This window comes from Neomonachus schauinslandi, chromosome 8, assembly GCF_002201575.2.
Source record: "Neomonachus schauinslandi chromosome 8, ASM220157v2, whole genome shotgun sequence".
In the NCBI taxonomy this organism is placed as follows: Eukaryota; Metazoa; Chordata; class Mammalia; order Carnivora; family Phocidae; genus Neomonachus; species Neomonachus schauinslandi.
In genome coordinates this window covers 80952090-80967744 of record NC_058410.1, presented here as the reverse complement: position 1 = coordinate 80967744, position 15655 = coordinate 80952090, and the positions used below count along the sequence as shown (strand labels likewise).

The following is a 15655-nucleotide window of genomic DNA, read 5'->3' as shown; positions in this document are numbered from 1 at the left end:
GGGAGAAGAAGATGAGGGCTGGTGATAATTGGGGGATGAAGGAGGGAGAGAAACTATCTTTTAGGATTCATTACTGGCCTTTTACCCCTGCTCTTAACCTTCCCATTTGAGGAATTTGTTGTCCTCCACTGCTGCCCCACTTTCTGGATCCTCTTATATTTGATGTGGCTCCTAACAAGATAGAACCAAAAGCTGGGGCCTGGGGAGTCCTTACCCCCTTTGCCACAGCTGTGAAAAGGCTAATATCTGTGACATGAGCAGTTATTTTTGAATGCATTTTCCTACAGAATCATTGCTGGAAATTGTAGATTGTTTTATATTGCCATTAATATACTTAATGTACATTATGGATCAGTTCTGATTTTATGATCTATCTTGTAAATCATTGCACATTTATAACATGTGTGCTGGGTTCCAAATAAGTAACTTCCAGAGTTTTTAGGCATAACCGGTTTCTAATTTGGGTGTGACTTTGAATTAAGGTAGTATCAGTGGCCTGGATTTTACTCTGTAAACTATAGCAGTAGTCTTGTCTTATACTCTGGCATATATGCACAAATGTAGACCTATAAATATTATTTTAAAATAATTGAACATTTTTCCTTAGAGTTTTACTTGATATAGATGGAAACTTCAACCACAAGAGTAATTGTAATTGAGAAGTATAAATTTATAGATGACTGTTAGAATGACATGAATAAAATTTAATACTCTTTAGATGTAATTTGAGATCATTTATTCTCTCTTGCAAGATACTATCTTAATTCTAGAGTTTCTACCATAGCATTTAAGTGGTATAATAAATACAGACTTATTCATGGATATCTGTAATTTTATAGACCAAATAGTTTTGGATACTGTTTATATTTCTGATACATTTCTATACAGGAATTTGGGTCTAATATGTTTTACTCACACAGTAGCATTAATTAAATAATAGTCTGTTCTGTTGGTATATCTAATTGAATGTACTTTTTTTAAACAATAAAACTGCTTTATATACAAACATTAAAAATTTTTTAAAAAGTTGTTAAAGTACATACCATGTAAATTTAATATTAACATACTTCTTGTTTTGCCCCATTCTAGCTAGGCGTTAGAGCACAGGATGTTTTTTATTGATTTCCATTATTGATTTCATGTTCATGGTAAAGTGGATAATATTTGAGTAAAGTTATTATACTCTTTTTGGGTTAGTGACTTATTAAATAGAAGGATCTTGTATTACATTTTAATGAAGAGTATACTGTTGCCATTATTACAAGGTATGAGGCCAATTAAGCTCCTTTATTTTTCTTACTGTTTATAAGCTTCTAGTTTAATGAGCTCTTGTTTTGTTTGTTAGACATTTTTGGCTCTCATAAACCAAGTGTTCCCTGCAGAAGATGACAGCAAAAAAAATGTGGAAGATAATTGTAAGTATCAGGTTAAAAAATAGTTCTAAGCACAGAAAAGGAAGCTATCCTTCCAAAAAGTAAATTAGTGGTTATATTACTTGGTATACTCTACTGGTTCAGAAGAAACGTAGCCTTTTGATATGAAGGTTCATGTGAATGGGGGAGCTCAAAAGTCCTGAATTCATTATTGTCTCGCATTTGCACTTTGGTGAAAGAGTCTTGAATGTCATTTTAGTGTTACCTCAGTTGTGTAAATGTGGGAAACGGTAATAATTTACTATGAAGCCTGAACCAAAAATCTCTTAACAGTTCTGAAGGAGTTATTTTGAAGCTCATCTAGAATCAGAAAGTTTTTATTTTATTTTATTTTATTTTTTTAAAGATTTTATTTATTTATTTGAGAGAGAGAATGAGATAGAGAGAGAGAGAGCATGAGACAGGGGAGGGTCAGAGGGAGAAGCAGACTCCCCGCCGAGCAGGGAGCCTGATGCGGGACTCGATCCAGGGACTCCAGGATCATGACCTGAGCCGAAGGCAGTCGCTCAACCAACTGAGCCACCCAGGCGCCCCAGATAGTTTTTATAGTAGTATATGTGGTTCAGTAATTTGGAAGTTGAATCAAGAGGACCCATTTAATGTCACTGTTTAAGGGAAACCAACATTAAAAAGAAGTATAATAAGTACTAATTGAAAAATTGATTTTAGAACATTGTATTTTATCTGAGCATATTTGGTGACCAGACCATGTTTATTCTTACATTTTCAAGGTTAAGCAGTTTCAGTTTTTATTTGGCAATATTTTTTTTAAAGACTTACTTATTTTAGAGAGAGAGCCATGCAAGCTGGGGGAGGGACAGAGGGAAAGAGAGAGGGAGAGAAGCAGACTCCCCGCAGGAGTCACAGGGCTCCGAGTGGGGTTCAGTCTCATGACCCTGAAATCATGACCTGAGCTGAAATCAAGAATTGAACACTTAACCAACTGAGCCACCCATGCACCCCTATTTGGCAGTGTTTTAAGAATCATGTCCCGTTGCTTGGTTATCATTAATGGTATCTGACATTAAAAACTCTCCATTTAAAGAAAAAAGGGACTCCTGGCTGGTTTAGTTGGTAGAGCATGCATTTCTTGATCTCGGGGTTGTGGGTTTGAGCCCCACACTGGGTGTAGAGAGTACTTAAAATCTTAAAAAAAAAAGGGGGGTGCCTGGGTGGCTCAGTCGTTAAGCGTCTGCCTTCAGCTCAGGTCTTGATCCCGGGGTCCTGGGATCGAGCCCCGCCTCGGGCTCCTGCTCAGCGGGAAGCCTGCTTCTCCCTCTCCCACTCCCCCTGTTTGTGTTCCCTCTCTCGCTGTGTCTCTCTCTGTCAAATAAATAAAATCTTAAAAAAAAATCTTAAAAAAAAAAAGAAAAAAGTAAGAGAAAGGAATGTATTTTGTCCTTGTTGATTTTTCTTTGGAGTTCACATTTGCGTAAGCCTGTGAGGTCCCCATATGTGGATGGGACAACGTGGAATAGTGGAGTAAGGGAGAGCCAGGGACTCAGGGAGAGCCTGAGTTCAGATTCTGACTGTGCTGTTAGGAAGCTGTGTGCTTGTGGTCAATTTATCTCTCCTCTTTGAGCTTCTCATGTTAAATTTGGAGTAATAGTAATAATGTATATGTTGCACGTGTAGAGATGACATATTTAAAATGCTTGGTGCAGTGCCTGACCTCTAACAGTCTCAAATGGTAGCTGTTATTATTAGGTGTAGGAGATTGAGGAAAAAAAATGTAGAGTTTCTTTCCAGAATTGCTGGAGAATTTGTATCATAATATTTTCCTGAACAGTAATCAGAACCAAAAAAAAAAAAGGAAAGAAATAAAAGAATGAGATTCTATAGTATTTAAAATCAGAGAAATGATTCTTTTCTGTTAAAACTTGCTGGAACATTCAGAACTACAAATTAATCCTTTTCGTATATTAAAATAATGTTTTTTGTTTACATATCTGCATGTAGCTAAACATAATAAATGGTTTTGAATTTTTTTAATCCATTTCTTAAATTAATATTTTAAAACATGGTTATATGATATTCTCTCTGCTTCCTTTAAGTTAGAATTCCTAATTCCACAGTATGTTCCCCTGAAAAAGCTAATAATATAAGGCCATACTAACATGTGAATGACGACTTGCTCTCATTTCTTTACTTCCTTCTGCACACACCCCCAGCCTTATCATGAATATCTTTTAATGAAACTAAATGAATCCCTAAGTTGTGAAATATCTGCCAACGGACACAAGGGTCTTCCTCTTAAATTGCACTACTCAAGGTATTTCATTTTATTAAGACGTTGAAAGGTAAATGGTATTTCAGAATGGTAGTTCAGAGGAAGGTGAGAGAAGGGGGAGTGGTTTAGCATTGTGCTTTGGATAAGAAAAGGTGACATGTAGATCAGGCTCCTGGGGGATGAAGGTGGAAGAAGTGCAGGGTTATAGAAAGGTTGGTGACAGAAGCCAAACTAGATATACCTCTCCTGCCTACCTTCTCCAAATCTTTCTCAGTTCAAGGGAAAGATGCCATTCAACTGTTAGGAGGCTTCACTCACTAACTTCTTGTTTTATTCTGTTATAAGTGACATTAGAAAACAGTGAGATGGACACCTGGGTGACTCAGTCAGTTAATCATCTGACTCTTGATTTCAGCTCAGGCCATGATCTTGGGGTTATGAGATCGAACCCCACGTGGGACTCCACACTGGGCATTGAGCCTGCTTGGGATTGTCTTCCTCTCCCTCTGCCCCTCCTGTCCCTTCTGTCTCTCTCTCTAAAAAAAAAAAAGGAAAACAGTGCCACATATGTGCTTGGGAAGTGAACTGGCTGCATTATGTGACTATAGAGGCCTAGGCAGTCTTTTTTGAGATAGATACTGCAAGAGACTCTTGTTTGACAGGATTGGTCTGTGGTAAGCACCCTAAAGAAAGTACAAAGAAGAAAGTAGTTCTAGTGGTGGTGGTGGTAGTGAGAATGGGGAATTATCCTTTGTGAGATAATTTTTGAACTGACCTTAAAGTGTAGGTAGACTTTTGACACCTAGAGATACAGAGGTAGACTCCAATGCATGAATATATTTGGGTTTGATAAGTAGTTTAGTCTGCCTGCAAGTTTGACCATAGTAAAGGGAATTACGGAAAATTATATGAAAAGGTCAGTTGAATGCAAGTTTAATAAGGGCCTTGAATATCAGACTTGAATATGGATTTTGGTAGTTGATGGAAACCCAGTGATGTTTTTTGAAGAGGAGAAAGATTTAATTAGTGTTCTAGTTTAGTTAGATTTATGTGTTGAGTAGTCTGGATGGATTAGAGAAGAGAGAGAGTGCTAATAATAGAAACAAAGTGGTTGGGGAAAAAGAGTGGTTTTGTCTACTGTAGCATGTGGTGGAAATGGAGAAATGAAACCCAAGGGAGTGGAGGGCTGGGAGAGTAAATATTAGGCTGGGAGAAAGAATAGGTCAGAGTATATTATGATAATATTATGTATAATACAATGCACATTAACAATTATGTGTGTGTGTATATATGTATGTATATAATACATACTTTGATGTATTAGTAGAGCAAATCTCAGAAAAATAAGATTTCTACCCTGATTGTGTTAATTAGCTGCATGTCCTGGGTTAACACATATAATTTTCCCGGGACTCTTATTTCATATCAGTTGTAAGGCATTGACTGAATGATCTGATTGTCCCTTCTCATTCTAAAATTTTATCTTTTGTGTTTTTCTGTAAAATTCTGAGCATCTGATTTATTTAGTATAATCACTTTGTTGTATTGAAAGTGTATTAAAATCAACACTCTATGAAGTGTAGTACTTTCTTTCCACTTGAATTGTACTCAACTTCTTAGTCAACTTTCATCAACTTTCATTAATGTATACTCACCTGATACTCAATAGATGTACTCACCTGTTTGGAAATTTGTTGTTTAAAAATATCACTGTAACACATGTAAACTGGATGTATTTTAAATTGGCCTCTGGGGTTTTACATGTCCCAGCGTTTTAAAAAGATGGAATTAAATCTAACCTAGGAGCGCCAGGGTGGCTCAGTCATTAAGTGTCTGCCTTCAGCTCAGGTCATGATCCCAGGGTCCTGGGATCGAGCCCACATCGGGCTCCCTGCTAGGCGGGAAGCCTCCTTCTCCCTCTCTCGCTCCCCCACTTGTGTTCCTGCTCTCGCTAACTCTCTCTCTCTGTCAAATAAATAAATAAAATCTTTAAAAAAAAAAAAATCTAACCTAGCAGGTGGATTTTAGCTTGGATCAAAGTGATTCAGATTAAGATAGTATTGTTTTATCTTGCTTTTCTTCAAATAGTTAGTGGTTTACAAATTTTATGTTTCAGGTTCACTAATGTATTTAAATGAAGCCACTCTTCTTCATAATATCAAAGTTCGATACAGTAAAGACAGAATTTATGTAAGTATTTTACATATGATTTAGGTTTTTGTGGGGTAATTGTTTTACATGCTGCTGTTTGATTTTGTCAAGCTTGAAATTTTCTAACAGGAAATCTTATTTGATTTGTTGAATAGAGTGTGACCTCCATAAGGATAAGGATTTTTTTCTAGTTTACTGCTCTAATTCCAGGGTTTAGAACATGCATGGTACATAGTAGGCACTTAATGAATATTTGTGGAATGAAATAATGAATTCAGAGCTTCATCTGATATCTTTCAGACTTTAAAAATATCCAATTTGGTGGTTTCAAAAAAAAAACACTAATTGGGATTTTGATTTCTTATTTTTGGCATATGTTTATAGATACCATTTAGTTAATTCACTTTCCACATTTTTCTGCAAAAAGTTAAGGTAACTTATAAAGATAAAGAGAATATATATTGAAATAAATACTTTGATGACAAAGAAATGTAAATTAAAAGAGAAAGCAGTACCTGAGGAAATCTCAAGAACACTAAAACACATCATAAAGCCTAAATAGTTGCAATATTTCATTAAACCCTAGATAACTTACCTTAAAAAACCAGAATATTAAAAAATGAAAGAAAGTGCTTTTGATGTTAGTTAGGGTTTATACCACATTGTTCAGATGGATACTTAACTAGTATGTTTCAATTATAATTATTCATTGGGCATGTATGAGGTTTTATTCTAATATGACCTTGTAGATTTCTTTGTTGGCTGGAGATAAATTACCCCACTATAGTTCTCCTGTTATAAAGATGGAGCTCCATTATTTTTGAAAGAAGAAAACACATGGCTTCTGTGACTCTTCCCAGCTCAAATGGCAGTCTTAATCTTTTATATCACTATCAATTTGCCTAATTATACTCACTTAATTCTGACTAAATTACCTTTAGTCTTTGCCATCTGTCCTAATAGTGACAGCTGGGAAATAGAACTAGTCTTGTCTTTTTCAGGAGAGTTTACTTGCCATCTTTCAATTGTATACAGTATTAGTCTTCACTTTCTTCTTTGATTTTTTTTCAAAATTGACTAAACAGAGAATATATTTAGGTTGTTATATGGCTATTTTTTGATTAGAAATACATTTAGAAGCAAAATTCACTCAATCAGCAGACTAATATTGAGAATCTGCTGTATGCTAAATGCTGTTTTAGTTACCAAAATAATGCAAATTTTTTAAATTTGTTAAAACAATTGAACTTGTAATAAGTGATTAAAAGTTGATTTGGCTCTAACCAGGAAATACCATCTTTCCGGTAAAAATGGTCACTATTTTTTCTGTACATGTCTTACATTACTTGGTGGTATAGCAATCATATTTATTTTAGCAAATTTTAATTGTTTTAATATTTTTTTCTAGAAATTTGGAAAATTTTTATTACTTTTACAAGGAATGATTTTACTTTTTAAGAATTGAGATACTTTATTTTTATTTGGGATATTTATACAAAAGCTTGACAGTCATGGGATTTTTATTGGTCTTTTACTAAGTTTCCTATGTTGCTGTGGTATTGCACATTGCTGACTGTGACCATTAATAACTGAAGATTTATACGCATATTTGTTATACTTTCAAGAAAATTAGTTGTCTTTTTTTTCACATTTAGTCGACCTACAAGTCTTTTCTAAATTGCATGATTGATAAAAAAATTATCCATTTGTGAACTTTAAGTTTTTGTTTTTCATGTATAATGTCTACATCGCTCTGGAGTATTTTAGGGTTATTCCCAGCTTTTTTGATCTTTCTTTTCCTAAGATGTGTATGCAGTTGGGCAAATGACCTCTGTTAGATAGTGGCTTTTTGGCATCATCAGCTTCTGTTTGGAAAACCAGTATTTTCAAAGTTATCTGAGGCCATGATTGGTATGTTTTTCCTAGCCAATTATGTCTTTTAGTTATAAAACTATTAAAAATCAGCAATACATAACTATAGTTATTATTACTCTAACATATGGAAGAAATGGAAGTAGTTTGGAATAAAAGTTTAAATTTGATTTTTTTCTATTTCTCACCAACCGGAATTATCATAATTCTTCTTTAGACTTGAGTAGAACAATAGCTAACTCACATTTAACATTTTCATTGGCTACTAAAATGTCTGTTACTTTCCTTTGTTTCCTACAGAAAGATTATTACCTGGAATTTAAAAATTTTTTACTCCACTGCAGTAAACATCTTTGAGAGCATTCATTGAATTTTAGATTAGTAGTCTGAGAGTTCAGGGTTTCTGCATCATTTCCCTTCTACGACTAGAAGCACAAAAGAGAAAAATATGGTCCTGCCTGCCCTAGTTTGGCCAGTAAACCACAACTAATTACTAAACCACAACTCTTTTTCTACCCACAAGGAATTTTATAAATCCTGTTGGTGCATTTTTCTGGTCTTTTAGAGCCACAGTTAAATTCCAAATTTAAAAGCAAACTTAAGTTGGTCATTAAACATTTAGCCTGTCAATATTCTAGACAATGGTTAACATATGTTGTTTTGCAAAAATCTGGGACCAAGTGCTCACCAGAGCACTAAATTAATTCTTGGCTTTCAGTGATGGAGATTGGTCTAGAGGATCCTATGAGCTCTTTAAGCTCTTCAGTAGCAGGGTAAATAAAGTAGTCCAGGTGAGGAATATAAATGACTAAGACTTGAGCTGTAGGAATAGATATAGGAGGGTAGATTTCTTTTTTTTTAAGATTTTATTTATTTATTTGATGGAGAGAGACAAAGCAAGAGAGGGAACACAAGCAGGAGGAGTGGGAGAGGGAGAAGCAGGCTTCCCGCTGAGCAGGGAACCCGACGCCAGGCTCCATCCTAGGACCCTAGGATCATGACCTGAGCCAAAGGCAGACGCTTAACGACTGAGCCACCGAGGCACCCCAGGAGAGTAGATTTCTTAAGTAGAGTCAGCGAAGAAGGCTGATTGAAATAGAGGCTTAGACTCAGCCTCTGTCTCAATGTCTGTGGTGGCTTGGTGGTGATGCCATGAACCGGGGGGCAGGAGGGAGCATATAGGAGGAGAGTGTTTTCTTTGAGGCAAACTGTAGTCAAGAGAGATAATCTTAATTTTGGATCTGCTGAGTTTGAGATGCATATAGGATGAGAAGATGAAAATATGTATTAAGAATTAGAGAAATATGGGTCCTGTAGACTGTATGTTTAGGGCTTGAAAAGCAGATTTGGAAGTCCTAATTTATATAGAGAATTAAAGGTCTGTATTTGCTGTATTTTCTTTCTCCTATGAGCCTTGTTTAATTTTAAATAAAAATAGTAATTGGAAAATTTTACATTTATGCCTTTTCTGTTTAGACATATGTCGCCAACATTCTGATTGCAGTGAACCCATACTTTGACATACCTAAAATATATTCTTCAGAAACAATAAAGTCATATCAAGGAAAATCTCTTGGGACAATGCCACCTCATGTCTTTGCAATTGGTAAGTGATTTATTTTTTTTCCTTATATTGTACAAATTTACTGTTTTTCTTTTGGATTAATAAAAGATACCATGAGTTGAATATGTATTTTGGTGGGCCTTTATGCATTTTGAATGTATCACCATTATTTAGGAGCATGTATCTTACACAGGATGGGGAAGACTATTTTTGCAGCTAACTCGTGGGGTAGTTATACATCATTATCTTTGTTAAATGTGTCTCTGTCCTCTTAAATATGTTGAAAGTTGGATGGAATAAAAGCTGCCCTAATGGTTCTTTTTTACTCCTTGACACAATCAGCTCCATCTTAAAAGTGTCCTCCTTCATAGCTTTGAGGCCCAGGCCTTCCACTCTTACCCAGGTCATCACTAGTGAGTGTGTTACTAAGGCTAGGTATGAGCCATAAGAGCAGACGTCTTCCCTACCTTATCTTGCATCAGGGCTTTATAAATGTTAAGAATTAGAAATGATATATGCTTCATATCTCTAGGGAATCCATGTGGAAGACAGCAGTTTTTGCCTTTCTCAGGTTTTCTCTCATCTTTAGCTCTGAGGAACACAGAGATGGGGTTTTTTGAACATACACACCCCTACCATAGCTGGTGACTGCAAGTACAGAGATGTTAACCTTTTGGATCCAGACATAATCAGCAGTTAAATGATGACATGTTCTGGTAGTAGTTCTTAGTGCAGCCTGTTTCTCTTTGGGGTTTCTTTTCATGCCTATGTTTTGACCAAACCAGGCTTCACTTCCCAATTTGGCTGACTTATGTACTAGGCAGAGTGAATATGTCAGCCAAATCCAGTGCAATAGCAGATTGACTTTTGGTTCTGAGATGCTCTGATGGGCATTAGTATGTTTTGTATCAGCTAGCAAAATGGTGTAAAATCCTTAGAACCTGAATATGACTAAGCTCATCACTGGAGAGAAATTATATGTTTAAAATGTAAATAAACTGACTTATTTTTAGTTGTTTACTACTAAAAAAAAATGTCTAGAATAATATCATGAAAGTGGGTGGAACAGATTGTTGATAAATTTTCCCCTTGTCCTAGCCCCTGGTCAGAAGGATGGATATACTCTTGCATGCAGTTTGCATTCGGTCCGATAGAGTAAAAGCCATTTGTAAAGCCTTCTTCATTTGTATGGGTAGCACATGTCTGAAATGAGAAATAGTTGTCCTATAGAGCTCAATTGGTTAGGACCTAATTTTGAATTAAAATTGTTTTAATATGAGACCACTTTAACAGACTTAAATTGTGCTCAGCTTGTCTTTGTAGTACTACTACACAGGTTTTGCAGTTACGAAGTTTTTTCTCCAGCAGAATTTTTGGTTACCAGATTTCTTAATTGGTAGCTGTTCTTGCTTTTCCCTGGGGCCCTTCATTAGTTACATATACTGAGCTTTTTTTTTTGGTCTGCTCTGGAATTAGGAAGAACTGAGCCACAGATCATAATATGAAGACATTCTAGTACAAACATAAGAGTTGTTTATTTGGATTTCATATTACTTAGCTGTCAGGGTAATAAGATAGGACACTTAAAGTAAAAACTTTTAGAGATGTTTTGAACACTTGATTTTATTTTAAAATGTTACTAACTGTAAACATACATTTATAATTTCTTTAAGAGCAAGTGTTCTTTGATAGTAAGACAACTTTGTATCATTTAGTATATTTGTATTTAGTACACTGCTCATCATTAATGTGTTATTTTGACCCTAGCTGATAAGGCTTTTCGAGATATGAAGGTGCTCAAGATGAGTCAGTCTATCATCGTATCTGGAGAATCAGGAGCTGGCAAAACAGAAAATACAAAATTTGTTCTAAGGTGAGGAATTTTTAACTAACCTGGAATATTTTGAACAGGTTTATTTTTTTTTAAATTTGTGGTAAAAAATATATAGCATAACACTTACCAGTTTAAACATTTCTCAGTGTACAGTTCAGGAGTGTTAAGTATATTCACATTGTTTTTCAGCCAATCTCCAGAACTTTTTATCTCTAAAACTGAAACTCTATGCCTGTTAAACAACTCCATTTCCCTCTATTCCAGCCCCTGGCAACTACCCTTCTGCTTTCTGCTTCTATGATTTTGACTACTGTAGATACCTCATATAAGTGAATCATACAGTATTTGTTTTTCTGTGGCTGGTTTATCCCACTTAGCATAATGTCCTCAAGTTTTATCCATGTTGTATCATGTGTCATGATTTCCTTTTTTTTTTTAAATTTGAGACAGAGCAAGCACAAGTGGGGAGGAGGGTCAGAGAGAGAGAGAGGGAGAAGCAGACTCTCCGCTAGGCAGGGAGCGCGATGTAGGGCTTGATCCCAGGACCCTGAGATCATGACCTGAGCTGAAGGCAAATGCTTAACTGACTGGGCCACCCAGGCGCCCCTTGATTTCATTTTTAAGGCTGCATAATTATTCATTTTGTTTACTCATTCATTCATCAGTGGGCACTTTGGTTGCTTCTAAATCTTGGCTATTGGGAATAGTGCTGCTGTGAACATGTTATGAACAAAGAGATACAAATATCTCTTTGATTGAACAGGTTGACTTTGTATACTTTTGCATACTTTATTTTATTGTATTTTTTAAAGATTTTATTTTTTAATTTATTATTATTTTTTTCAGAGAAGTAGAGGGAGAGGTAGAATCTTGATCTCACAACCCGAGATAATGACCTGAGCCAAAATCAAGAGTCAGATGCTTAACCCACTGAGCCACCCAGGTGCCCTAAAGATTTTAAGTAATATCTACACCCAACATGAGGCTCAGACCCACAACCCCGAGATCGAGAGTTGCATGCTCTATCGACTGAGCCAGCCAGGTGCCCCTTGCATACTTTATGACATAGTTTGAAATGGTAGGCTCTGACCCTTTTAAAACCAGATACCTTATGTGGAAGCTAAGCTTTAGATTGTTGAAAACTATCTCTGACATGTTCTTATGAGGATCCTAGAGGAGACCCATGCTGGTTAGGCAAAAGGAAATCGAGGAATGTTCCTTCAAAATTCAACCTTTACATTCTGTTCTCAGTATTCCTGCTGTTAGTGTGGTTGAAACCATTTTTTACCTTAAACTTATGGCAGTTGGCTTTCTTATTTCCATCTCCTCATCACCCTCCTCTCAGTGTATCCCCTTTGTTGCCGTCAAATTACACTCTATACTTTGTTTAGAATCACTGCATTATAAATACAGAAGGAACCATAGCACTCATTAGTGTAGTTCCTTCAGTTTACATACGTAGGGATGTTAAATCGAGTGTTGAAGCTACTGCTAGGAGCAGTGCATTCTGAATTCTCACCAGTGTTATTCCCACTGTATCACAGTCTTAGTCCTTTGCTGGGGGGGGGGCCCTTCTTGAAATTTTGCTATTTTTATGTAGATGTATGGTATTCAGTTATTTGTACGAAATTAATTTAGAAGTTTGTTATTGTGTATTATGTATATGCAATTCTGGTTAAGTGAGTGCTTCCTAATACTCTTGGAATTATAAGTGGTTCAATTTCTTATTCTTTCTCTTCTGTATGTAAGAGTCATATGGTGAGTCTTTGGTTTATATACAGCTTTGAAAATGAACAAGTAATTTAGAAACTGTAAACTTATAATACAAACTTATGTTTTAATTTTAAGTCAAAGATTACTTTTTGTTTTGAAATGTTCCAGGAAAATAGTTGTTCCATAATGTTTAATCTTTGGCTAAAACAACATGAAGAGTGGTAATGTCCTTGTTGTTCAATGGCAGATTAACTCACTTTCTCTAGCCATATAGATTGAGTTAATATGCTATCACAGAAGACTTTGGAATCTTATGTAGACGATGAATATTCCTGTGTGAAAAGTGTGGCATTTTTAAAACCAAATAGTTGGTTCAAGTCAGAATATTTCCAAAAACAGCTTAAAAATAATGCTGATTTTGGGCGCCTGGGTGGCTCAGTTGGTTAAGCGACTGCCTTCGGCTCAGGTCATGATCCCGGAGTCCCGGGATCGAGTCCCACATCGGGCTCCCTGCTCGGCGGGGAGTCTGCTTCTCCCTCTAACCCTACCCCGCCTTGCGCTCTCTCTCTCACTCTCTCTCTCTAATAAATAAATTAAAAAAAAAAATAATGCTGATTTTGATGTTCAAGGTAATCCAAATAAAATTTTAAGTGTTTAAAAATAACAGGCACCTGGGTGGCTCAGTTGGTTAAGTGTCCAATTCTTGATTTTGGCCCAGGTCCTGATCTCAGGGTTGTGAGATCCCCAAGTTGGGCTCCACACTGAGCATGGAGCCTGCTTAAGATTCTCTCTGCCCCCAGTGGGCTCCATGCTCAGCGGGGAGTCTGCTTGAGGATTCTCTCTCTGCCCTACCCCGGCTTCGTTCTCTCTCTCTCTCTCTCAAATAAATCTTAAAAAAAGAAAGGTATAACAGAATAGTTGCATTTAAATACAAATTTGTAAATTTTAAATGAATAGTTACAGTGATGATCCAGGTTTAAATTTTACATGTATTAAATAATATTAAGGTTACAACTATGGGGCGCCTGGGTGGCTCAGTTGGTTAAGGGTCTGCCTTCAGCTCGGGTCATGATCCTGGAGTCCTGGGATCGAGTCCTGCATTGGGCTCCCTGCTCAGGGGGGAGTCTGCTTCTTTTTCTCTCTCTGCCACTCCCCACTTTGGTGTGCTTTCTCTCTCTCTCAAATAAATCAATAAAATCTTAAAAAAAATAAAGTTAAATCTATATTGTGTGCAATATTGTTGTCATGTGAATTTTTTTATCCTATATTTTAAACAGATATCTGACTGAATCCTATGGAACAGGACAAGATATTGATGATAGAATTGTTGAAGGTATTGTTAATTTTTAAAATTCTTATTTTTTATTGTTAGATATGTACTGAAATGAACTTACGAGAATCCTCTAAGTGATCTGGAGTGCTCTCCCAGAGATCCAAAAGACTCTTCCATCTCCTACAAATCTTTGCTCAAATATCTTCTCCTTTATTTAATGTCTATTGTTTTCCCTCTCACCCCATGTAAATGCTAAGAAGGCAGGGATTTTTAAATATTCCAGTCTCCTAGAATAGCGTCTGATACATGAGATATGATCCATAAATATCTCTCAGATGAATGAAATAAATACAGGAGGATTTCTGGCTTCCTGTTTGTTTTGTTGACCTCATTTTTTGCAAAGGAGAGAGGAAGAGTGTTATTTGGAATTAAAATGTTTTTTTGGGGGAAATTTTAATGAATTAGTACATTTGGAAGGCAGGAGTCTGTAAATTGATTTCCATAAGGTCAATGCTTGCATATCCCTTAGAAAGTTTTCTTGTACCCCGTTTGGAGACTACTGGTCTAGTCAACCACTGTGTTGAATCCACACCACCACCCTGCATCATAGATTCCTCTCTGGTCCCCCCACTTATATTCTTGTTTCCCTGTAATTTGTTCTGTGTGTGGAAGTTGAGATGATCTCTTTTGCTTTCAGTCTTTTAATGGCTTCATATTGCTCTCACGATAAAGCTGCAAATCTGTAACACAAGAGTGAGAGAAAACTCTGGGTGGGCTGGGCAATGCTGCATATGCAGTTGACCTGTAGGCAAGCCAGAGACAGGGGAAAAGGGAGAAGGTAAAACCTACCCAGGGACCGCAAGTGTGAGAGCCAAAGCGGGACTACGAACTGTCAAAATTGTCTCTGCCTTCTCATCAGGCAGGGGAGGAGGGATCTAGTTCCTGAGGTACCAGATCATATATCTCTCTGTCTTCTCATAATGATGATGAAATTAACATGTGTGAGATGTATTATGCATTGTGTGATATGCTGAATATCTGTTCCTAATTTAAATCCCCATAGAATGAGGTAGGTACTATTTTATCCCTATTTACAGATTAAAAACTGAGGCAAAAAGACTTTAAGTGGCTTGCTGAAGAGCATATAGCTTACCAGTTGTGGAAGTGGGATATAATAAACTGAGGCATCTTAACTATGTGCTATACTAAGAGCATATTTTAACACTCTTACTATTTTAAAGAAAAATTTCAGTTGAACAAAAATTTATTAAGGTCCTTCTGTGTTCATGCATTTTGATAAATCATAGCTAGCAAATGTTATGTACATTTTTTCACAATTATGTGAAATATACATGTATATGAACAGAAATACTAATAAACAATTTTATTTTTTATTTTTTAATTTTATTATGTTATGTTAATCACCATACATTACATCACTAGTTTTTGATGTAGTGTTCCATGATTCATTGTTTGTGTAGAACACCCAGTGCTCCATGCAGTACGTGCCCTCTTTAATACCCATCACCAGGCTAACCCATCCCCCCACCCCCTCCCCTCTAGAACCCTCAGTTTGTTTTTCAGA

General features: G+C 36.2%; 1 protein-coding gene across 1 annotated transcript in view; it reads left to right on the top strand.

Annotated features, from left to right (window-relative positions):
* Positions 1-15655, top strand: part of MYO6 (myosin VI) — a 143436-nt gene that overhangs the window by 61452 nt on the left and 66329 nt on the right. The window contains 5 exon segments of the mRNA XM_021693673.2: positions 1346-1415; positions 5780-5853; positions 9163-9292; positions 11018-11123; positions 14075-14130. Coding sequence (XP_021549348.1) covers positions 1346-1415; positions 5780-5853; positions 9163-9292; positions 11018-11123; positions 14075-14130 — 436 coding nt within the window.